At 42.9% G+C, this 24,212-nt stretch overlaps 2 protein-coding genes across 3 annotated transcripts in view; one reads left to right on the forward strand and one right to left on the reverse strand.

Moving 5' to 3' along the window:
- Window positions 1–718, forward strand: part of LOC133765849 (probable ATP-dependent RNA helicase DDX60) — a 72,377-nt gene extending 71,659 nt beyond the window's left edge. For both annotated transcript variants that reach the window (XM_062199405.1, XM_062199406.1), the window contains exon 26: window positions 96–718. In XM_062199405.1, the coding sequence (XP_062055389.1) occupies window positions 96–198 (103 nt within the window). In that variant the 3' untranslated portion in view covers window positions 199–718. The remainder of the gene's footprint in view (window positions 1–95) is intronic.
- Window positions 719–2,920: 2,202 nt separating this feature from the next.
- LOC133765853 (annexin A10) overlaps window positions 2,921–24,212 on the reverse strand; it is a 79,918-nt gene continuing 58,626 nt past the window's right edge. The window contains exons 4-12 of the mRNA XM_062199412.1: window positions 22,818–22,931; window positions 20,941–21,031; window positions 19,203–19,282; window positions 13,776–13,829; window positions 13,589–13,682; window positions 10,669–10,764; window positions 8,042–8,100; window positions 5,318–5,440; window positions 2,921–3,158 (exon numbers count right to left, since the gene is read on the reverse strand). Coding sequence (XP_062055396.1) covers window positions 3,090–3,158; window positions 5,318–5,440; window positions 8,042–8,100; window positions 10,669–10,764; window positions 13,589–13,682; window positions 13,776–13,829; window positions 19,203–19,282; window positions 20,941–21,031; window positions 22,818–22,931 — 780 coding nt within the window. The 3' untranslated portion in view covers window positions 2,921–3,089. The remainder of the gene's footprint in view (window positions 3,159–5,317; window positions 5,441–8,041; window positions 8,101–10,668; window positions 10,765–13,588; window positions 13,683–13,775; window positions 13,830–19,202; window positions 19,283–20,940; window positions 21,032–22,817; window positions 22,932–24,212) is intronic.

Genomic DNA, 24,212 nt, shown 5'->3' on the forward strand with positions numbered 1-24,212 from the left:
ACCGTACACTTCTCAGTGTTGGAAGCCCATAGAACCAGTTAAACGTCTCTAGGCGTGGTTCACAGTGCTAATAAACACTGTGTGTTTTTACACAGAATTTCACTAAGTGAGCTGTGCGGTGATGAGGATGACAATGTTGTGTTAGCACTTCAACAACTGAGTGATGCCTTCAGTAAGAAACTTTGGAAACGAAGATGACGCCGTCTGTGTTAAACCGGGCCCTGGGACCTTCCTGGAAGATGAAGACGGCTAAGAACTCCCTGCGCCTTAGCGCTTCAGGAAGCAGGCTTGCAAATGGCTGTGCAGGAACCACCCTTTCCCATAAGACTCTGATAAGACACCCAGCATTCCCTCGCTTCCCTGTGCCAATGCTTGATTCTCCCTCCAAATTCCCATTCATGTCTCCCAAATAAAGCCAGCTGATGTGTTTTCTTCCCTAAGCAATCTGGACGTAATAGCAGTTACCTTGACCTGCTCCTGCTTGACCTTGACCTGCTCCAACTTTACTCAGGATTCTTCCCTCCTCACAGGGGTCCTGAACCGTGGCCCACACTCAGACTAAGCCCCGCTGAGTGGCCTCTCCTTAAACAGCTCCCCAGTGACATCTCAGATGCTTGTCCCCGAGCAGCTGTCCTTGCACACATCAACTGTGACTTGTAATGTCAGCCCAGGATGTTCCCTGAGCCACTGTTCACCTCACTCTCCCACAGCTGATTCTTTCTAGAAGTAAAATACGCTGCCTAGCTAAAGTATAGGTTGCATAATTATTGAAAGACATCATTGCAAAGAAAGTTTTTTTTTTTAAACACCTGAATTCTCAACAGAAACTAACATTTTCCTTCTATGAGAATTTTAGTATGCAAAAGTAATATATATGCTAAATAGCTCAAACAGTTACTATTTTCAAATTATTTTAATTGTACTTACTTGTGGGATGCAGTGTGAGAATTTGATAGATGTATGCAATTACTATTTTGGCCTTGAAATGTTCAGATCATGAGACTTTAAAACTAGAAGTCAAGCTTGATTTAAAATTATGTGATAACCTAGCCCTTAGAAGGGAGTTGGAATCTTGACATTGACTAATTATTGTTCCAATTATTGATCTAATGATTGTTGAGAGTTCATATTGTACCCAAGTCCTGTAATGTGAGTGCTCCATTTCATTCCTCCTATCAGACACTTAGGCTCTGGGTACGTTCCCCCATCCTCCCCAAGACCAGCAGGAGCAAACACACAGGGACTGGACCATATGCTGTTGAAAAAGTCCCATGTGGGATAAACACAGGTAGAACCCTCACCAGGCCATCTGGCTGGATTGCCTTGCTCAGCCTCACCCACCACTGCTCCCTACTGCCCTGGTGTGTTGTCTGCTCTGGCTGAGCCCGGGAGTCTTCTGAGCTAAACTCACCTGTCCTTGCCTCTGCTTTCCTTCCTGGCTGGACTGTAGCATCAGCTTGTGTTCTCTCCTAAATCTGAGCTGAGTGTATTGCTGACCTGCTGAATTGTGGGATACAGAGGGAATCGGGCTTTACTGATGGCACAAAGCATTCGAGAGTACCCTGAAATCTTTGGTGCCATCTGAAGAAGTGAAGACAAAAACGTGGAGCAATGGATTTCCTCACATTGCTTGGGCAACTGATTGGCATAACACTTGGTGGTTAAGATGCCTGGTGCTGTGGCATAGCAGGTAAAGCTGCTGCCTGCAGTGCCAGCATCCCATATGGACACTGGTTCAAGTTCTGGCTACTCCACTTCCAATCCAGCTCTCTGCTATGGCCTGGGAAAGCCGTGGAAGATGGCTCAGGTCCTTGGGTGCCTGTACCTGCGTGGAGACCTGGAAAAAGCTCCTGGCTCCTGGCTTTGGATCAGCGCAGCTCCGGCTATTGTGGCCAATTGGGGAGTGAACCAGCGGATGGAAGACCTCTCCTTCCCTCTCTCTCTCTGCCTCTCCTTTCTCTGTATAACTCTGACTTCCAAATAAATAAATACATCTTTAAAAGAACAAAAGCCTGTGTCTCACATGGTAGTGCTTTTGTTCAGTGCCTGGCTCTGGCTCCTGATTCCAGCTTCCTGCTAATGTGGACCCTTGGTGGTGGGGGTGTGGGTGGTTGGCGATTGCTTAAGTAGTTAGATCTCTGCCATTCACATGGGAGAACCAAATTTGGTTCCTGTCTCTTGGTTTTTGTCATAGATGGGAGGTCTCAGCCTGTCACTTTCTCTGCTTCTCAAAATAAAAATTAGCTAGAGATAAGTTGTGTTTAATAGAGTGTTGTCAAATATGCATATCTTATTAGGACATCTAAGTCTCTGGTGAACTTGATATGCATACGCCTGGCTGCATTTTGCTGCTTTATATGCATTTTATTTTAAAGACTGCCATAGGAGTTCACTTGAGCTTTATTGTATTTTTACAGCAGTTTGAAAATTCCTCTAAAGAGCATGATCACACAATGCATTTTCCTTGCTGTCCAAAAATGCACTAAGGATGATCTTGAGTAGATTCCTTGTCGTGGGGTACAGATAATTCTCATTTAAATAAAACCCACTCTGGGGCCGGTACAGTGGATTAAGCTGCCACCTGTGACATTAGCATCCCATAAGAACACCCAGCTGCTCTACCTCTGATCCAGTTCCCTGCCAGTATGCCTGGGAAAGCAGACAAAGATGGTTCAAGTGCTTGGGTCCTTGTTCCCACATGGGAGACTTGGATGGAGTTCTGGGTTCCTGGCTGCTTGTGGCCATTTGGGTAGTGAACCACCAGATGGAGGATCTCTTTCATTCTCTATCTCTCCCTCTCTGTAACTCTGCCTTTCAAATGATTAAGTCTTGAAGAAAAACCAAAAAACCCTATTCCATGGCAATATTGTTATTATTCCATAATGTACAAATTAATTCTTTGATGATTAAATAACAGGTGCAAATCCTTGATCATAGATTTTCATTCATAGATTTTGGAATAATTTTAAAGACAGAAGAGAAAATCTGATCTTGTAGTTTGGTGGTGGTGTGAGTGACAACTCATGTGTCACACTCTGCTCTGATGTGTCTGTGAAGAGTGCCCGGTGCTCCCCGTCCTCCCCTCCATGTCAGCAGTCCTCCGTGTCACCAGCACAGATGGCCAGCAGTGCCTTCTTATAGTGCCCTGAAGCAAAGTGCTGAAAAGGAAAGAAAAAAAAAATACAACGTATATGAAATAAAATTGTCAGAGAAACACAGTGTTTCTGAAGTGCAAAATTAGCCTTCCCAAAATTATTCACTTTTTTTTTTCATCTAAAGATTTAATGTTTCTGAGAATGGTTCCCAGTGAAAGCCATTGAAACATAATGCTGTGGGGATAGTCAGCAGTGTGTGGGTGACAGTGCGTTGATTGACGTCTGCTTAGAGCAACAATGACTGCAGTAGAATTCAATCTCCTCAGCTGTAGAAAGAGCTGTCTTACATTATTATTAGTATAGATGAGGGTGGAGCCTGGGGAAAATTGTTGCTACATCTCCAAAGATTTAAAAATGCTCATATTCATGAATGCAGTAATCCTATCTCAGGAGATAGATTTGAAATTATTATTAGTTATGCTATGTATAATAGTGAAAAACTGAAAAGTGGTGTAAAATCATGTGAGGTAGCTTATGTATGTTACAGTTTATAGAGTGGGATACCATGATTCAGTAGAAATATTCCTTTCATTAACAAGACATATCACTAGTTATTTATTTTTAAAAGATAACCCAAAGCAGCCATCTATTCGGGTTGCTATAACAAAATACCATCAAACTGGGATCTTATAAATGACAAGAACTTATTTCTCTTGGATCTGGGTGCTGGGATGGCCAAGATCAAGTTGCTGGCAGATCTGGTGTCTACCCAGGATCCGTGCTCATATGGACAGCTGCCTTCTCACTCTAACCTCATGTGGTGAAGGGGACAGGGGGCTCCCTCACCCCCTTCTATGAAGACATTAATCCCATACAGAGGATTAGGAGACTAGGATTTCCCCATCTGAACTTTGTGGGGTCCTCCAACATTCAGACCATAGCAGCACCTACAACAAAATTTTATTCTGCCGTGGAGAATTAGTGCAGTTTTTATTTTACTTTTTATGGTCTTCTGTAGTTTCTAAATTTCTCTAATCAATGATAGTAATAAATAAATATGATAAAAATTTATCTTTGAGAAAATTAGCTATCGTATTACTGTTCTCTTGCACAGTGTTGTCATGCAATTCTCACTCACTGCTTTGAATGCATCCTGAAGTTGCACTAAGTATGTGAACTCTTAGCAGACTGAGGTGGCTGAGACTCATTATGCTAAGCAGCTAAGACCTAGCCATTCATGTAGAGAAGGAGTTCTGACCTGCATTGCTCCATGGGAAATGTTTAGCGTCCCAAGCGAGTTGAAGGTTTCGGAGGTTTTAGAGGTGGATGTAAGGAGAGCTTTAGCAAAGATAAAGGAATTGGATTCCCTTAACTGCTCCACCAACTTCTTGGAGTCCACTTGGGGTGCAAAGGGCCTGCAAAGTCTTCTGGATTTATGATCTCTGGGTCTTTGGGTTGCTGAATTGATTCTGGATCACTCTTCCAATAAACTAAAGAACTGTTTCTAGCAGTTGAAAATTTCCATTGAAAACACATGAACAAGGATACTGCCCTTAGCTCTGTGCAAATGCAAACTATGACATGTTCTCAGTGCCCCACTGCCAGCATCTTTAGAATTAATTTGAACAAGAGGCCAAGGAGTGTTTATTTTTCACTGGGTCCTAAAAATTACATAGCTGATCTTACATATTCTGATAGCTTTATCAAAACCCACAGTAGAGGTTAGAGGTATTGGGATGAAGAGCTGACTTGTTTCCTTCTGATGTGTAGCGTGTTCTACAACCAGTAGTGCCAAACTTCACAGTGGCCAGTTGATAGCGTCTGGCTGGCTGCTTGCTTTCCACGGCTTGTGAGAGCCCAGCTGGACTGGTTTTAGAATCTCTTCACCATTAATATGATCTTGCTGCAAAAATGTGTTTTTCCTCATCCTGATCACACTTGAGAATTTAGCTCATAAGGTGCAATTCTAGGGCATGGATGTTTTATTTGGTTACATCTGTGATTTACCTTAAGACTAAGAGGAGTCAGCTCTGTCAATTCAGGTGAAGGGGCTGTCTGCGGCTGCACCTGTTGTACTCAAAGGCAACAGTAGTAGTTGCTCGAGTAGTAACCCAGATTGCCCCTATTAGGACTCTACCAAGAAAGTATTCAAATTAAAGCATTTATCACAGTTTCAGAAACGATGAGAAGGGGGTCACATTAATTACACGTAGGAGACTTACTCTGATATCATGAAACAGGGATTTCCCGTATCTCTCTTTGTACCGTGTTCTTATGGTCATCAAGTCTATTTCACTTCTAGCAATGAGGATCCTGATTACGGTTTTATTATGGAAACCAAAGTCCTGAAAGATACAGAAGAGGGGGGAGGTGGGTTGAGGAAATCGTACTTGAGCATCAATCAGTCCAAAAGAGATTGAGCCCTTGGCTGGAGCGATTGCTGTTCTCCTAGTCCTCAAATGCAGGCACTGCTGTCCCATCCCATGGTGCTCAGCCTGACCCCGAGAGCTGCCTCTGTGACTTCTGCCCACTTCAAGCACACTTAGGGTGAGTTACTCTGTTCCACCTGACATCTCGCCTGCCCTGGATCATGGCCTTGACTCTGACCCCTGTCCTTTCTCCCCGACTCTGCAGTAGTTTCTCCCTTTTCCATCCTAGCCAACCTTCATATTGTCTCTGTCACATTTCATGCTGTAAATGGCAAATCTCATTATGCATTCTTTCTAGGTAAATATCCTGGGGAGGAGGGATTCTAACCTTTATTAGTAGAGCATGGATATAAGACAGCAATTACATTGTCATTCTGTAATCTGGTGATTGTTGAAAAATTGTAAAAATAAGAGCCCCAGGTACTTGAAGTACTTTCTGATTTGAATACCCCAGAATACAAGATCAATGGCCACGTACTTCTCACAGATATAATACTGCTTGACAAACGGTTCCAACTCTTTTCAAATGGGGGAATGGTGATCTCTAGTGGCCAGCAAGCATAATGCAATTTTTGATAATTGGGATAATAGATCTCACAATTTGAGGTGATTAAATGAATGATCCAACCAAATTCCCAAATGTAGATTGTAGGTCATTAACTTAGAGTGCCCTGGGGAGAACACAGAAAGATGCTTTGGTGTGTGAATGGGGAAATGGTCTTCTTGACAAATATTTGGCATCTGAGGTCCTCATATATCAGACATTTGATTACCTGACTATGCAGCCCCCCCCCCCCAACCATTTGTGAGCACACACACACCTTCCTTGTTCCCATACAACATATGGACATAAAGGATACTTAGAATAAGTAGCTCTGAATTTAGGCATCAGTGGGATCAGGGTAACTTAGATGATTTTCCATGGTCATTGACTAGTGAAGCTTTCTCTGTTGTTGCAGTGGTTAGCTCTTTGGAGCAAAGACTTGATGAATCATCCCATAGCTTTGCCCAACACGCTGCTCTACTTCAAATACAACTTTAATCAAATCAATCTTTTCTCCTTGGAAGGGTTACTTCCTTTCTATAACTGGAACTTACTTGGGTTCTTGTGCGTAAATAAATACTCAACTCAGAAGATGCATAATAAAGTACCCTTGACTATAAGTATTTTCTTGGCATGCTGGCTGCATTTAAGAAGTTGGTGTGTAAAATTTACTTTGAAGATAAAACTACTAAAATTACTGTGTCATTAAATTTTTTTTAAGTTTTCAAGGTTTTCTCTCTTTCTCTACACACAGGCACACACACAGATGCATATGCAATCTTCAAATATATTTCACGCACATTATGGATAAAGTGTACACAAGAGGGCTTCAGAAAGTTTATGGAAAAATTGAATTAAAAATTAAGTTTATTTTGGTGCAAAAATGTTTAAAATTTATGTGTAGTTTTGTTTTTATAGTATGAATTTTATATTCTTTTTTTTTTTTTTTGACAAGCAGAGTGGATAGTGAGAGAGAGAGAGACAGAGAGAAAGGTCTTCCTTTTTGCCGTTGGTTCACCCTCCAATGGCCGCTGCGGCCTGCACATCATGCTGATCTGAAGCCAGGAGTCAGGTGCTTATCCTGGAGGGCCCAAGGACTTGGGCCATCCTCCACTGCCTTCCCAGGCCATAGCAGAGAGCTGGCCTGGAAGAGGGGCAACCGGGATAGAATCCGGCGCCCCAACCAGAACTAGAACCCGGTGTGCTGGCGCCACAAGGTGGAGGATTAGCCTGTTAAGCCACGGCGCCGGCCTGAATTTTATATTCTTAAAGACTGCATAAATGCATGGATTTCAAAATTTGGGCACCAAAACAAATTTATCTTTTAAATCCATTTCCATGAACTTTTTGAAGTCCCCTCATATTATCTGGTGTACCTGTTTGTTTCCCTAAACACAAATGCTCCAAAGAATGTGATTGTCATAATAAAATGTGAAAACAATCTCAATTGTAAATAGCTTAGAATTTATCACTGTCTAGCCATTTCTTTAAGTATATTTGGAAAACAACACCTCATGTTTAAAAATAACCATTGGCATTATTTGTGTTTTTAAACTTCAGGAAAGTAGCAATTCCTTGCCAAGAGTGTAATTTTTTGACATGTTCTTCTTGGTGCCACATATTTTGTGTTTGCGTAAGATGATGTGGGGTCTTTGGAAATAAAAAGCATTTGAATTTGCCAGTCTCTGTGGCTGCTGAGACTCCAAAGGACATGGGGGACAAGGACCACAAAGAACCACACTTCTTAGGTACCTAAATCTATACAGAGAGCAGAGCACTACTTTTCTTTGATGAGTCTTATTTCTGTTGCATAACATGATTTTTTTCCCCACTTGGACATATATTTTTTTTACCTGTTTACATACAAGTTCAAGAATGGAAATCAATATTTAAATAATCGAGATAAAAATAGCTATTGGAGAAAACAGATTCCATTTCTGAAGAAATTTTGAAAACGTGTGGGTCTTACGTACATGGATGGCACCGTGCAGTCGATAAGCAAAGTAGGCTGGTTTATCTCGAACACAGAGCACTAGGAGAAATCAGAATGAAAAGGAGGAGTGCTGGGTGTGACAACGTTTGAGAAACAATGAGATGCTTTTTTCTTGCTGTTACAATCCTCGTGTTGAATGGTGATTTCAACACATAGAGTAATGATCACACTTGTGGCAGTTTATGACACCAAGATGAGATCATTCTTGTCATCTCTAGACAGAATTAGGGCTGGGAAGTAATGCAGGAATGGCTCATGTCTGCCTGTCTGGGATAACAACTTTGTCAAGATCCCCAAAGTGATTCTTTCTCTTCTACAAGCACTCCATGCTTAGCACTACTCAGACCTGCAGGTATCTACCGATTTCAGGAACAAGGCTGATCTTGAACACTGTTTAAGATTGCAACTATTCAGACAAGATGCCCTAGAGAGAACACTTGTCCAGCAATGAACCAACAGCAATGAACTCATGTCAACTCCTGCCTTGGGTCTCCAAGAATAAAGAACTTTGTATCCAAGTCCTTGCATAAATTTCTTCCTTTCTTCCCTTTGCCTAGACCTCCTTGAACCCTCCCATAGTTTACTAAAACACTCATATCCCCTTCACAATGCTCTGTCATTGTCAAATACATGTCTTTCTTTACTCTTTGGAGACTCTATTCTCTGATTGTCATTTAGACTGATACACCACAACTCTTAGAAAACATATGAAGCAGCAATGTTGTAATGATTCATTCAGAATTTCATTTAATCTCTATCTTGCTCTTGAAACTCTGTTGGTTCCTGGTAAAGCAGTTTGTCATCTTTGAAAAGGAACTAAGTAGGGCTTCCAAAAGGCCCAGTTTATCAGCATTGTTACTGAAGCTTTGCTATTGTGGGATTCACCAAGACATAGCCCCCATGCAGTTCGTTCATCTTCCCAAATGCTACCTTTAGTCCCTGATAGATTTGTGGATAGATCTGAAGTCACTTAAGCAGAACGTGTAAGGGCCATAACTAGTCTAGGCCAGTTTTAGGAGTCACCCACTCAAAACTGCCATAGCATTAGAACAGCCTAGAGCCTTGGTCAACAACTATCCTGGATGGAATCCAGTTGATGACTGTAGCACTCAACAGAGTAAGTGGATGAACCCGTGACTGAGTGATTAATGTGTGAGAGGTTATGACATAGAATAACTGTAGAATAAGAGCATCTCAACAACATTTTTTCTGTCGTTCAAGTAATTGCTTTAGGTTGTGAACCCACATCTTCCTTCCTCTCCTGAACAGTGAACTCAGTAATCGCCCTTGAGTCCCTTCTGGAATGTGAGCTCCTTGAAGGACGAGGACTTTCGCTGTTTCTGTTGATGCTTTCCTCTTCCGTCTGCAGTGCCTACATCAAAGGTCAGTAGTGTTCACTGAGTGAGTTAATGACTCAAGTTAAGATGTTTTATGGTGTTTCTGATACCCACTGCGGCCTCTCTCATGTCTGTGCTTTGTGCCAATGATCTACATTGGAAAGAATGCTGGCAAGGTTCAGATGACGTGAGCTCTCCTTGTAACTTTGTCGCTCGTTAGCTGATAGACTTTGGAAAAGTCACTTAACCTCCTTTGGCCTTGTTTGTAAATGGCGGGGTTTTGATGTGATGTATGGTTACTAGATTTTGTTGAGAATTTTCTAGAACATATGTACCTTATTGTCAGAAAAATACAAAGATGTAAGCAGTCATATACTCTTTCAGGGGTTTTGTAAACTCCACAAGACCATTTTCATAGAAACTTAAATTAAAACGCCTTTACTAGATAAACTAGGAGAATACTATTCTCACTCTGCTCCATGTTCATGCAGGTATATGCTATTCTATGCATAGAAAATCAAAATGCTCATTGATTTTGCTCATATCCAAGTAATTCCTGCGTACCTACTATGGGGATATTTCACAATGACCTGTCTTTTATAGTCATTGAACTATATGCTGTCAAGTCACAACCCAGGACAAGAAAAGCAAGGGTGACTTATGGTTGATTTTGTAGATAACTACCACTGTTTCTCTCTGTGGAAGGTAGTGTTTTTCTACCTAGGAAGCAGAGGGAAGTGTGCAGAAATCACGACTAAATAACAACTCAGTAAATCTCTTTTAGGTAGGATTTACTCTTTTTTTTTTTTTTTTTGGATTTACTCTTAAACTTTTTGGAGAAGGTGACCAACTCTTCTCCACCTCCCTACCAACCCAAACAAAAAACTAAAACCCCTTTTCTTCTTGGAGGAAAAGAAGCCACGTGGCTGGCCTTGATCTGCTCTTGAACAAGGGATCAGGAATCAGAAAATGTGACATGGATTTGACAGTGTGAGAACCATTCCTGAGAGACAGCATCCGAGAGTGCTGTGTTTGTTAGTCAGAAAGTTGACACAGATGTTGGGAAGAGCACTCAGTTCTTCAGTAAAGTCATCAGCTTGGCCGTATAGTACATTCTGTCTCCTGATGTCCTTTCTCTATGTAGGGTTTATATCTCCTTTAAATAATTATTCAGTGGAGAACACCCAGGCCAGGCAAGAGCTCACTCATGCACCTGTAATTCACTCTGGCACACACAGGTCTGCTGAACCTCATATTTATGCTCACTCACCAATGGCAACCAGCAGCTGCTGGAAGTATCCGTCGTAACAATCATTGATGGCATCTACTATGTCTTGCCCAGAGATATTTTGAAATTCCTGGAAAACTTCAACAAATTGGTAGAATTCAAAGGAGTTTTTTTGTATCATAACAATTGCTAATTACTGTACATAATGAAGGTGAACATTTTATGTAAAGCAATGGACAGTACTGCTATTGGTTGTGTAAGTGGAATCAGCAAAGATCTTGGACTTCAAAGAGCTACTATTCTCTTCTGGGGAATGATCGCTACTTCTCGATCACTACTTCCTGGGGACTCACTGCTGATTTACATCGACAGGAGGCACATGTCTAGCTGTTATTTATGGGCCTTTTGTTTAGGACATACACTCAGCCGTACTTAGATCAATAGCAAACTTCTTCTAGAGCTTAGATATTAGAATAAATAAGTGTTAAAATTCTTTGAGTCGGGCCGGCGCTGTGGCGCAGTGAGTTAACACCCTGGTCTGAAGCACCAGCATCCCATATGGGCACCAGTTCTAGTCCCGGCTGCTCCTCCTCTGATCCAGCTCTCTGCTGTGGCCTGGGAAAGCAGTAGAAGATGGCCCAAGTCCTTGGGCCCCTGCACCCATGTGGGAGACCTGCAAGAAGCTCCTGGCTCCTGGCTTCAGATCAGTGCAGCTCCAGCCATTCGGCCAATTGGGGAGTGAACCATCAGATGGAAGACCTCTCTCTCTACCTCTCCTCTCTCTATGTAACTCTGCCTTTCAAATAAGTAAATAAGTCTTTAAAAAAATTCTTTGAGTGATGATTAAATTGTGATCATACAGTCTAGGAAGAGGTGCAGGTGTTCAGCCTAGCAGTTAAGATGCCATGTCTCATCCCAAATCAGAGTGCCTGGGGTTGATTCACAGCTCTACTCCCAATACCAGCTTCCTGATAATAAAAACTCTGGGAGGCAGCAGGTGATGGCTCATGTAATTGGGTTCCTGCCACTCAAGTTGGGAGACCTGGATTGAGTTACCAGCTCCCCACTCTGACCTTGGCCTAGTCATTGAGGATATTTGGGGAGTGAACCAATGGATGGGAGTTCTCTGTCTCTATGCCTATCAAGTAAAAGATAATATGTTAAAAAAGAATCTATGTGGGCTGGCGTTGTAGTGTAGCAGGTAAAGCTACTGCCTGTGATGCTGCCATCCCCTGTGGGCATCAGTCTGAGACCTGGCTGCTCCACTTCCACTGTCCCACTGCTAATGCATCTGGGAAAACAGTGAAAGGTGGCCCAAGTGCTTAGGCCTTTGCCACCCACTTCGGAGACCTGGAAGAAGCTCCTGGCCCCTGGCTTTGGCCTGGTCCAGTCCTGACCATTGTGGCCATTTAGGGAGTGAACCAGTGAATGGAAGCTCTCTCTTTTTGTATCTCTACCTCTCTCTCTATAATTCTGCCTTTCAAATAAATAAGTAAATCTTAAAACACAATCTATGAGGAGTTTTATGAAGACTATGAGATCTCTATTAGGGGCATAGGGTGGAGTTTACTCAGCCAATTTTGCTAAATTAAGCTTCCTATTTCAAGAACTTACTTACCTGGCTTTAACACAGGAAACTTTCAGTTTTCATTCATTCTTACAGCAAATTGGAAGTGAGGAAGTATCTTTCTACTATGATTTCTAATTAACATATAGAGTAGTAGGGAGTAGATCTCTCAAACTCTTATAGACTTTGGTGCTTTATGTAGAAAAAACCCAAAAATATTTTCCACTTTTAACATTTTAAAAACATATGTAAGTACTGTACATGTTTAAGTGGTACCATGTGATGGTTCATGGTGTTCAAATCAGGGTAAATATCTCTATCTCCTCAAACACTTATCATGGTGAAAACATTCAAAATCCTTTCTTCCAGCTTATTTTGCGAAAAATACAAAGGTCGTTATGTTATCTGTATTTGCCCTATTGGGCAGGAGAATTCAGAGCTGCCTGCTCCTATCCAGTGTAACTTAAGCACCTGTTAGCCAGCCTTTTCCCAGCCTCCCCCCTGCCTTCTCTCCCCAGCCTCTGGATTCTACTCTCAGCTTCTCTGAGGTCAACTTACAAAGTTGATGCTTTTGTTTCTAAGTAAGGGAATAAGGCACTGACATTTGGGGAAAGTCAGACTAATGTGAGCGTCCTTCTGAGGCCACTGAGACACTCCCGCTGCCACACAGATTGTGTCAGGAGCAGTGACCCTGGCTGTTACGGGCTCGCTGAACCATGCTCATCAGCCAGTTTTCAAGGAAACATACAGTGTAACTGACAGGAAATAGCTAATTTTTGGAGTAAGTTCTTCATCAAAAAACAGATATCAATTTTAAAAGGTTCAGTATTTGTAAGTTTATGCAATTTAGTAAACACAAAAAATAAAAGTATAGAGAACACTTTATTCCCTAGTAATGTCCTGAGGTGAAGCAAATCCATACCAACAGGATTCAAAATAAGTAGCTTTGAAGTAAGCGGACTTTCCTTTGTTGCACTCTTTTTTTTTTTTTTTTAACTACTTAGCTACTTGCTTTTTAAAAAAGTTATATTTGTTTGAAAAGAGTTGTGGTGGTGGGGGGTGAGAGAGGAATTGATCTTCAGTTCTCTGGTTACTTCTCAATGGGCCAGCTCGAAGCCAGGAGTCAGGAGCTCATCAGGGCCTCCCGCATGGGGGGCAGGGACTCAGCTACTTGGGCCATCACCTGCTGCCTTCCCAGTGCATTAGCAGGGAGCTGGAACACGAGCAGAGGACACGGGACTGCAGCTGGCGCTTGATATGGCATGGGATGTGGGATGTGGGAGTCACAGGTGGTGGCTTAACCCGTGTCCCAGCCCCTGCCCCAGCCCCATGAACGTTCTGTTTTCTGTGTCATAATCGGTGGAGGAGCTGGAAAGAGCCCCCACTCATCCTCACCCAGCCACAGCTGCTGGTAGCTCTTGTTGCACAGAATCATCTGGAGCATGGTTTTGTGCGCCCCGGTCTTCTGCTGGCAGGCCTCCCACAGCACCTGGAACAGCACACAGCCCGCAGGTGCGTCAGACCCACCCAGCCGCTCCCACACAGGCTGCACGCATTCGGGACCAGTGCGGGCTCTAGTTACCATTGCATCCTGGGCGGCCATGGCGGGGTCCGTGTAGCCCTCCTGTCTGGTTCCCTGTAGAATAAGCACAGGTTTTCCTTGTAAGTGACTCAGTAGACATTGACAAAAATCCTGGAACCATCAAACACTCAGGTCATTCCTGAACAAATTCTATCACTATTTGGAGTAAGTCTGTTTCTTGACCACTTCGTCTTCATCCTGTGTGATCCATGGTAGCAGGATCTGGGGCAACCACGCTGTGCTCTCCTTGCTGCGCGCCCCTTGCTCAGCTCACAGGATCGGGCACTCTCTCTGTCTTTCCTTCTTTCTCACTGGTTACTCCTCCTCCTGTGAATTGGTTCCTCTTACTTTCCGGTAAGTCCCAGTACTTAGTCACTGACCGTCTTCTCTGTATTTACACTGCTTCTCTTGGTACTCTGATCTATACCTGTGGCTCTGGATTCCATCTATGTGGTCTCGCCCGAATAGTGTGCTGGTACCCAGATTTACATCTGTCATCTGAACCTCTGATGTGTCTATTCCAGTTGCCAACTCAGTTCTCCACTTGATTCTCCATTATATATACCAAATTCCTTGTTCAAAATCCAACTCCTGGTCTCGCACCACCACAGGCACTCCTTAAACTCCTGTCTTCCACATCTCTTGCTTACCACTCCCCACTCCCTGCTCAGACTAAAAAACTGAGAGTCACATTCAGGTCCTTCTTTCCCTCGTATCCCACGTCCAGTTTCTCAGGAAACACCAACAGACTTGACCTCCGCAGTACATCCAGAATCTGGGCACCTTTCACTCCTGCCGCTGCTCCCATAAGGGGCTGTGTAGATGCTCTATCACGGCTTTACTGAAGATACAGCCCTCTGCAGCCTGCTGTTTGACTCCTGTCTCCCTCTAGTATTTTCACAATATGGCATCTACTGTGAGCATTTGTAAAGCCAAAGATCACATCGTTCCTTTACTCAGACTCAGCGCGGAGGGACTTCTCCCCCATTTCACTCAGAATAAGAGGTGCGGTCCTTACAGTGGCCGCAGGGTCAGAGATCATCTCACCACTTGCGACGTCTCTGACTCCATCTATTCACCCACCACTCCCATCCATTTCGCTGGCTGTCTTATATGGCACCAACTGGCCTCCTTGCTACTCCTCAAACCCATCGGCTATCTTCTTAGACTTTTTTCTGGAGTTGTACACTTTGCTGCGACAGCCTGTCACGTCTGTTCATTTTTTGACTGACTGTTTCATTCACCTCTTTCCTCACATTTCACCTTCTCAAGGAGACCTACTCCGATCAACCTATATCATATTGTAACCTGCCTACAACACCTGTCTCCCTCACCCTGCTCTGCTGTGTCTTTCGTCAACTTCTAAAATTCTATGTAAGCTGCCTGTTTTGTAGACTTATGTTGAATTGTGCATTCTCCCTTGCTAGAATGTAAACAACTTAAGGGGCTGGGAACTTTGTTTCTGTTGTTCACTGATAATTCCCCGAGTGTCTAAAATTATGCCCAGCACACACTGCGGGCATTCCAGAAATTGCCATTGGAAAGGTAAGAAACTTTCAGACAGCTGCCTTCAAAGATCAGTTGGTAGATGTGGGGAGATTTTTCTGGATCATTGACGTTTCCTCAGTGACCTCCAGTGTCCCTAGACAGCTTAGTACACTCTGACCCTGGCAAAATTGGTGAGAAAAATAATTCCCTGAAGCTCTACATCTCTGACACATCATTTGGAAAGATAGTATTTTTGGACATTTAACTTGAAATGGTGTCCATCTGCTTATTTTCCTATGCAGTCAATTGCCAAAGACACTTAGATATGATGGATTGAGAAATGCGAATAACTAAGTTTGTGATTTTACTCTTTCAATAAAGTCAGACAAGGGTGACTTGGTCGTGTAAAGATCCCAAGATAGTCACTTGATATATTTAATAGGTACCAGAGAAATGGCAAAAAAAGAGTACAGGACTTAAAGAAGGGACAAGATAAAAATGTGGAGGGAAGAAACTGAGGGGAGTAACATTTGGTTGAGAATTGTTGGGGCTAATAATTCGTAGATGAAAGCTCCCGGTAATAACATCTCTGGAGGCCTCACTGCCAAGTTTGAGAGGTGATACCATGAGCAGTCCTGGGAGCCAGAGAGGAGTACGCATGCAACTGGAGAGCTTCCATTACTTTCTCTCCTCATGTTCTTTTCTCAGCATTGGCTTTCCTTTTTTTTTTTTTTATTTCAGTATTCCCAATTCAAAATTAACAGCACACATGTGCACACAGACACATGCACACAGAATAAAGAATTAAATCCATGTGGCTTGGCACTATGACTTTGTATTCTAGCCTGACATGCATATTTATTAATTCTTCAACTGAATCCTATAAACATATGTGCACTACAATATGAAGTTGTAACCATGATTAGATACACATTAAAGGAGACCACAGCCTCTGTGTTGGACGTGTTCGTCCACCCCAAATGAGGAAAATGGAGGGATGATAGAAGAAAAGGAAGTAACGTTGAAGAGTAGGTTCCTTGAGATGTCTTAAGGGAAATGATTACCTCCCTCCCTCCTAGCCTCTTTTAAATTTGCTTGTTTTGTTCCTTGTTAGAACAACTCAGCAAAATAAACAAAAATAATACAGACACACATGGGACTAAATTGTGTTTGCACATACTGTATGGCAAAAGTAAAATAGAAGGAATTAAAGACTACAAGTTAGCTTCATCTTTGGCTTTTTATTCATCTCAAAGAAACTATTCCTGGTAGGATGAATTACATAGAAAAATATATCTGGTATATTCAGATTAAAATGAGATACTTTTGCCCTTTATATGATATTTCCTCTTTGATGATATGATAAATATCATTAATCTACATAAAAGATGGGAAGCAGAACCAAGAAACTTATATGCTGGGTCTCCTAAAAGGTCATTTGAAAGTATGTGCAAAAAACATAAAGCATGGATAAGAATCCAAAGATATTTTCCTTTTAAAAGTACTTTTAGGAGAGAATGCCCAGCATTTTTGTTTGGTTATACACACTACCCTTTTAGAACTTCTTGTGCCTAAGGTAGTCACCCTTATGCGTTTTCTCTGACTGGCATATTCTTCTCCACTTTACCATCTTCTGGGGCCCATTTTCCTTTCCTGGTTGTAGAGTTCATTTCTCTTTACAGTTTCCATGCACGCTGCAGGCTGATTGCCAAACGTGCTTCACTTTCCTTCAAGACAAACAGCTGCACTGTGTTTTGCCCCCCTGATAGAACACAAGGCTTATTTGAGGGTTGGCCAGTGAAATTTAGGCAAGACTACATGCATCACAGTGAAGCCTGTAAAGGCTCCCATTGCCTTTCTACTTCTGCGTGTTGATGACACGCTTGGGGAGCATGCAAACCAGGTGCTGCAGTAGATGGAGACTGAGACTGGAGCTTGCTTCTTGGAGGAGAGCTCCTCTATGATCACAGCAACCTGGTCTGGTCCTCATGTGAGCTTTTCAAATGACATTTCCTTTATGATTTTAACTGTGTATTGCAAGAAAGAGATGAGCTCATGGCATAAGGGACTGGCTTGCAAGCAGAAATAAAAGTGAAGAGAAAGTTTAGACATTTGGTGCCTCTAAGAGAATATGAAACACTGATTTCAAGCTGTTCGAGCTGAAACTCAAAGAGGCTTTGAAAGGCAAAGTGCCTGTTTAGGTGGCCCCAAAGCAGTGCCAGCCAATTTTCCTGTCTGACAGAGCCCTCAAGGAATTGTCTTTAGATTGTGGGAAAAAAAGAGGCGTGGTGGTGGAGTTGCCGGCTGCAAAGATACCAACAAGTAAGCCATATTTGAGAACTAGATCATGGGAAGAGCTTTGGCTAGGTGGTATGCAGAACTCCCTGGAAGCAGGTGGATCACAGCTCTGCTGGGCTTTCTGATGTGGGACGTGAACAGCCCACATGGTCCCTCACAAATGCCTGCCCCTGTTCCTCCATGAAAGCAATGGAATCTTTTCTTAATTTTCCATTCTCATGTACAAAATTCTGTCTGTCTGTGGCTTTTAGTGCAATTATTTGCTAACTACTCAGTAATGTTTTTGATATAGAAAGGAAAGGTTTGGATATTTATATACCTTTGTTTCATTTCAAGTACACATATGTGCATACACACACCCACCCCTTACACACAAAACAAAAAACCTAAATCCTGGCTTGAAAGACATTTTTTTTTTTCCCAATTGTGGGCTTCATGTGTTTGCTAAATCAGGCGACAAGCACATTCGAGAAAATACATAAAACAAATGATAATTCTATCTTTAAAATAGTATTCTGACTATAAAGCTAGTAAGATGAACACCTTAAGAAATATATGAGGGCCGGTGCCACGGCTCACTAGGCTAATCCTCCTCCTGTGGCGCTGGCACCCTGAGTTCTAGTCCTGGTTGGGGTGCTGGAGTCTGTCCCAGTTGCTCCTCTTCCAGTCCATCTCTCTGCTGTGGCCTGGGAGTGCAGTGGAGGATGGCCCAGGTGCTTGGGCCCTGCACCCGCATGGAGACCAGGAGGAAGCACCTGGCTCTTGGCTTCAGATTGGCACAGTGCGCTGGCCACAGCGTGCCAGCCGTAGTGGCCACTTGGGGGGTGAGCCAACGGAAAAAGGAAGACCTTTCTCTCTGTCTCTCTCTCTCTGTCTAACTCTGCCTGTCCAAAAAAAAAAAAAAAAAAAAAAAAAAAGGAAAGAAAAAAAAATATTATCTGAATGGAAGCAATTACATACAATTTAGTTGATATAGAAAAATAAAGTAAATGACAAAATCTAACTTAAAGTTGAAGTCATCTTCCTTTCATGATAGGATTTTTTGTAGGTAGCCCCGGGCATGCTACACAGTCACATGGGGTCTGTTGGATTCAATTAAACAATGGATGTCCATCTATTAACTCCGTAGACCACCAGTGGATAGAAGCTTATACTTTTTGATTCTGTTTCATCATTTCTAATGTGCTTATGGGAATATCCATGTTGCAATGCTTTGGTGTTATGAATGAAATGGGTTTCTCATATACTGTGTCTGAGGCTCAGAAAAACTTATAAGCCCTCCATTCATTTAGCAGTCTTAAAAATGAAATTAATTTCTAATAGAATAATGAATTTTCACTGTAATATTTCTAATCTTTTCTATTTTCTTAGAATGTATCAGATGTGTGTGTGTGTGTGTGTATTCCCTGTAAGTATGATCGATTTTAATTATTTGAGAATAACACTTGTGTTTTATTTGTGCTTGTCTCTCTACCAAGTCAAGTTTCTGAGAGCCTTGAACACAGCTGATACTCAGGAAGGGCTATTGTGTAGCATTAACTGTTGACCTCTAGTATACCGCAGCTCTCTGACCTGGTTTTTGGAAATAGCACGTGTCTGTCTGTCACAGAGCAGAGTGGTGTGAGTTGTGCAATGCCATACCTGGACCAGGTTCATGAGGGTGTCTCTGAAGTGTCCCGAGGTCTCTGAATGAATGTCCTCTTGGAGGTTGTTGTTGTATTCTGACAAGAAAACAGCCACATTACAGTACACCTGTCTACAGCACCATACATCAGTGTGCTCTGAGCTACTTCCTGCTACTGCCCAAGCTGTGATTGAAAGTCCTAGAAAGACAGTCAACCTGCCAACACTTTTCTGTCAATAAACTGCCCACCACTGAAATCAGTCACCCAATGACTACAAAGCTATAGGCTTCTTGTCTTAAAAAATTATCTTTATGGGAGCGGTGCTTTGCTGTAGTAGGTTAAGCTTCTGCCTGCAGTGCCGGCATCCCATATGGGTTCTGGTTCGAGTCCTGGCTGCTTCAGTTCCAATCCGGCTCCCTGCTAATGTGCCTGGCAAAGCAGCAGAAGATGGCCCAAGTGCTCGGGCCCCTGCACCCATGTGGGAGACCTGGAAGAAGCTCCTGGCTCCTGGCTTCCGCCTGGCCCAGCCCTGGCAGTTGAGGCCATTTAGGGAGTGAACCAGTGGATGGAAGATTCTCTCTCTGTAACTCTTTCAAATAAATAAAATAAATCTTTAAAAAAAGATCTTGGCTGGCGCCATGGCTTAATGGCTAATCCTCCACCTTGCAGCGCCGGCACACCGGGTTCTAGTCCCAGTTGGGGCGCCGCATTCTATCCCGGTTGCTCCTCTTCCAGGCCAGCTCTCTGCTATGGCCTGGGAAGGCAGTGGAGGATGGCCCAAGTCCTTGGGCCCTGCACCCACATGGGAGACCAGGATAAGCACCTGGCTCCTGGCTTCGGATCAGTGAGATGCGCTGGCCGCAGCGGCCATTGGAGGGTGAACCAATGGCAAAAAGGAAGACCTTTCTCTCTGTCTCTGTCTCTGTCTCTCTCTCTCACTATCCACTCCGCCTGTCAAAAAAAAAAAAAATCTTTATTCCTAAAGTGAGAAACAGTATTGAGAGTCACTTCATTCTCTTATTCTCAGAATGTAGAATTGCACATTCCATTTCCGTAGACTGCTGCCCACTCTAGTGCTTTTCCTAAGTGCTGCCACGACTCATTTTACTATTTTCAGTAAAGATTTTTACATCATTGCCCTGAGGAAGGGCTTGTCATTCACATGCATTGAAGGTGACTGGGACATTTTCTTGACATTCAATGTTACATACTACATAATACATGGGAACTTAAGAAATTAAACCCTTGCGAAAAACAAAACTAGCTACTCCTACTTTTGAAATGTACAAAAATCTGATTTTGGGATAGATTACAGGAATGAAGAAATGTGCGTAAAGCATAGCAAATATATTTGTAGAATTCTAAAAGGTCTCCCCAGATGTGGAATTCTGGACAGTTTGACAACTACTGCACTTTGCTGCGTTTTGCCTGTTGAGCAGGTCTCTCCTGTCAGGGACAAACTGCCCTCTGACCTGCTGGGACTTTTCTGTCATGATGAGAGCATTCATCTCACAGCAGCTTGTAACTCTTCAGGGAGGATGTGCTGAGCTGGATTGTCTAGGGAATCGTTTTATTTTTAGCACAGCAGTCATCCATTGCACTTGATGAGTTAAAGAATCTTGAATGAGTGATATTTCAAATGTAAAAGTATCTTAGAGAGTTCTGTAAAATTCATAGGCTGGAGTGTTTCATCTACTGAGAAATATGAAGTTCATGTATGTGTACAACACATGGACACAGACGTGTTTCCTTACGCAAACAGTAGGCTTCCCGCATCTGGAAAATTTCTCCATTGGTTCTTGAAGCTAATATGTCAATGAGGCAGTTCTCATCAGTGCCTGCTCCCTAGAACGAGAAAGGAGAGAGACCCATAGGCACTTTTGTTGGGAATAGCAGTGTGCCTTACGCACCGTACAGGGGGGCACAGCATTCCTGATGGTGTGAAGGGTGGCAGGAAGCAAGGACATGTGTTTGGGATAAAGACAGACCCAGCTTCAGTTCCGGCTCTGACACTGGGTAGCCGCTTCACCCTGAGAAGATGCTATTATCTAAAGGAAACCCAGTTTATTCATTTATAATAAACAGCATGGGCATGCCTCTAGCATTTCCATTTGCTACTGGAACATCCATTCCATAGCAAGCTGAAGTATGAACATAGATTTTCTGGAGCCAGTGTCGCCGTGCAGCAGGTTAAACCACTGCCTGTGACACCCGCATCCCCTGTGGGCACCATTCAAGTCCTGGCTATTCCAATCCAGCTAACCACTCATGCATCTGGGAAGGCAGCAGAATATGGCTCAGGGGCTTGGGCCCCAGAGACCCAGATGGAGTTCCAGGCTCCTGACTTTGGCCTGGCCAGACCCTGGCTGTTGGAGCCATTTGAAAAATGAACCAGCAGATGGAATATCTCTCTTTGTCTCTCTCCTCTCTCTCTTTCTCTGTAATCTGCCCTTCAAATAAATAAATAAAACTTCAAGTAAAAAAAAAAAAACATAGATCTTTTAATTTCCCAAAGGATTTAGGGCTCTTCATCTCCTTAAATGTGGAATTTTGTACAATTTGCCTAAACATTTGGACCGAGCGCTTTCTGTGCTCCCTATTTAGAGAGGTGCACTTGTATTTGTCTATGATAGTGATTTTCAGGGGCAGCGTGACTTTTTCAGGGAAGCCTCAGGGAGCCTTATCATTCTGTGAAATTTTGATAAAAATACCCATTTATACAGCAACATATGACTTCATTCTTATATTTTTAATCACAGAATTTTGCAAGAAGCTAGGAACTGTATGCAACATTTAAGAAAAGTTGAGTAGTCTAAATAAATAGTGAATTTTATACACTGTCTATTCTGATCTGTACATATGATGACCCAAATCCACATTTCTGTCATTGTTTTTCTCTTTCCTCTTCCTGTCACACGTGGTTCACAGATTGTGGTAATCTGGCCACTGGCAAGCATCCTCCTGGAACAGGTGCTTAATGTCAGCCTCTGGAAAGAAGTGAAATTCACTTTTGTCTCTGGATAACAAAATCTGTAACAAGCTTGTAGTCGATTTGGTTTACTGAAATGACTTTTTGGAAGAAAGAAGAATTATTCCAATCCTTGCAAAGTAAGCTTCTGATATATTTGAGCAATTGTTTTTATAAAGGACCAACCTAAGGTCACAAAAATAAAGCTAGATCACATCTGTATTTTGACTCTAGCTTGCCATCCCATTTTGGCTTAACGAACCAAGTCTTTAGAGATAATTTTAAAAGGTTCACATGAGTTTGAACGCATCCCCTTCAATATACAAATACACATTGAGGAGAGGCAAACCTGAATGGCCCTGGGCTCATCTCTGGCATGCCTTTTGGTAGCTCATCATGCGGCTGACTTGTGAGTCTGGGTTTGTCTAACCACACAGCAGGCTGACCCCAGCCATGGGCTCCGGAGGCTCTGTCTTCCTGCCCAGTTCCCTCCCTTGGCTGCAGCATTTCCACGGTCACATCACTGCTCACATAGTCCCTCCTCCCTCCCTGCAGGGTCACACAAGTATGTCGGAACATCCTAGGGCAGTCCGCCCATCTACAGAAATGCTGGAAGTGCCAGCCTGCACCTGCCTCAGGTATGTTTCTGGGCCAGATCACTACCTTCATGGCGTGCCAGAGTTCGTGTGCATCATAGGATGGTGGCGGGTACATGAGGCCAACCATGACATCCTTGAAGTGATCAGAAAGCTGCTCCTTCAGCACGTCAATCAGGTCCTGTGGAGGCAAAAATAAGGGTTTTCACCATCAGTCAGCAAAGCGACGGGAGGAATGGGCTCACTGTAGGAAGGTTTCTAGTAGGACTTCCTTTTCCGGGTCGTTCCATGTCACAACCAGGCTAGTTTTGATTACATGTATGAGCATATCTGTGGGTCACACACAGTGATGGACCTGAAGGTTTAAAGATGACTGATTTTTAAAAAAGATTTATTTGATTTATTTGAAAGGGAAGGAGGGAGGGGTGAGAGATTATGATGGCAGAAGGCAGGGGGACTGCCTGGCGAGGGATAGCTGAGGTCATGAGAGATTGGATTAAGGTAGGCAAAGCAGAAAGTTTGGGAGGAAAACAGCACATGTATCAGGAAGGCACCTTGTGGTGTATTGACTGAGCCTGAAGCTAAAATCCTCTATCTGACAAAAGTCCCTAACCTTCCCCCTTTTCTTATATGTGACTTGATAGAAAAGCAAATCACAAGTGACAAATAACTTCAGAGCTAAAGTATGCAGGTTGTTTACTGATTGGCCTATTCAATAACTCATTGGTGCACTGTACAGATACTTTGTGTGCCAGGCTAGTCCAGGAACTGGGAGTCCAGTGTTGACTTTTGTTAAATGTGCTCCCTACTGTTATTAAGCTTATATCACAATAAGGCAGTGATCTGAGATTCAATGAGGACTAATGACTTTATAAAAGGTTAATTTTAATGGTCTGTGGTGCCTTTATCCATCTATATTAAGTGGAAATCATTGCAACCTATTTCATTAACAATTGACATAAGAATTAAGGAAATGAAAGCTTCATTGGTCTTATAAAATATTTTCTGTTTTGACCTGTGTTTCCAGACTGAAGGTATTGGGATTTGTGGAATGGAGTTTTGTACAACTTTCTATGGTTCAGTGACCTTTGAGAAAGCCATCAAGACAGGACAAAAGAGACCACTGTTAGAGAAGGTGGCGCATCTCTTATGTTCACCTGACCCTGGAAAGTCACGAATCTGTCCTCTGCAGGGGCCTACAAACCAGGGGGGGGAAAGCCATTGTAATCCATAAGCTGTACCTTGGAAATTTATATTTATTAAATAAAAGTTAAAAAAAAAAAAACTAACCAAGGTGGCGGAGTGGCACAGGCAGATGGTTACTTGCATGATGCTTTTAATGATAGATACCTGTGAAGTACCAGCTGCCTACCTGGGCCAGCGCATTCAACAAATGCTAAGTGCTCTAACCAACAGTAACTATGGTGATCCTGGATAATCGCCTGAGGCTGGCTCCATCGTT

Source organism: Lepus europaeus, chromosome 8 (genome assembly GCF_033115175.1).
Source record: "Lepus europaeus isolate LE1 chromosome 8, mLepTim1.pri, whole genome shotgun sequence".
Lineage (NCBI taxonomy): Eukaryota > Metazoa > Chordata > Mammalia > Lagomorpha > Leporidae > Lepus > Lepus europaeus.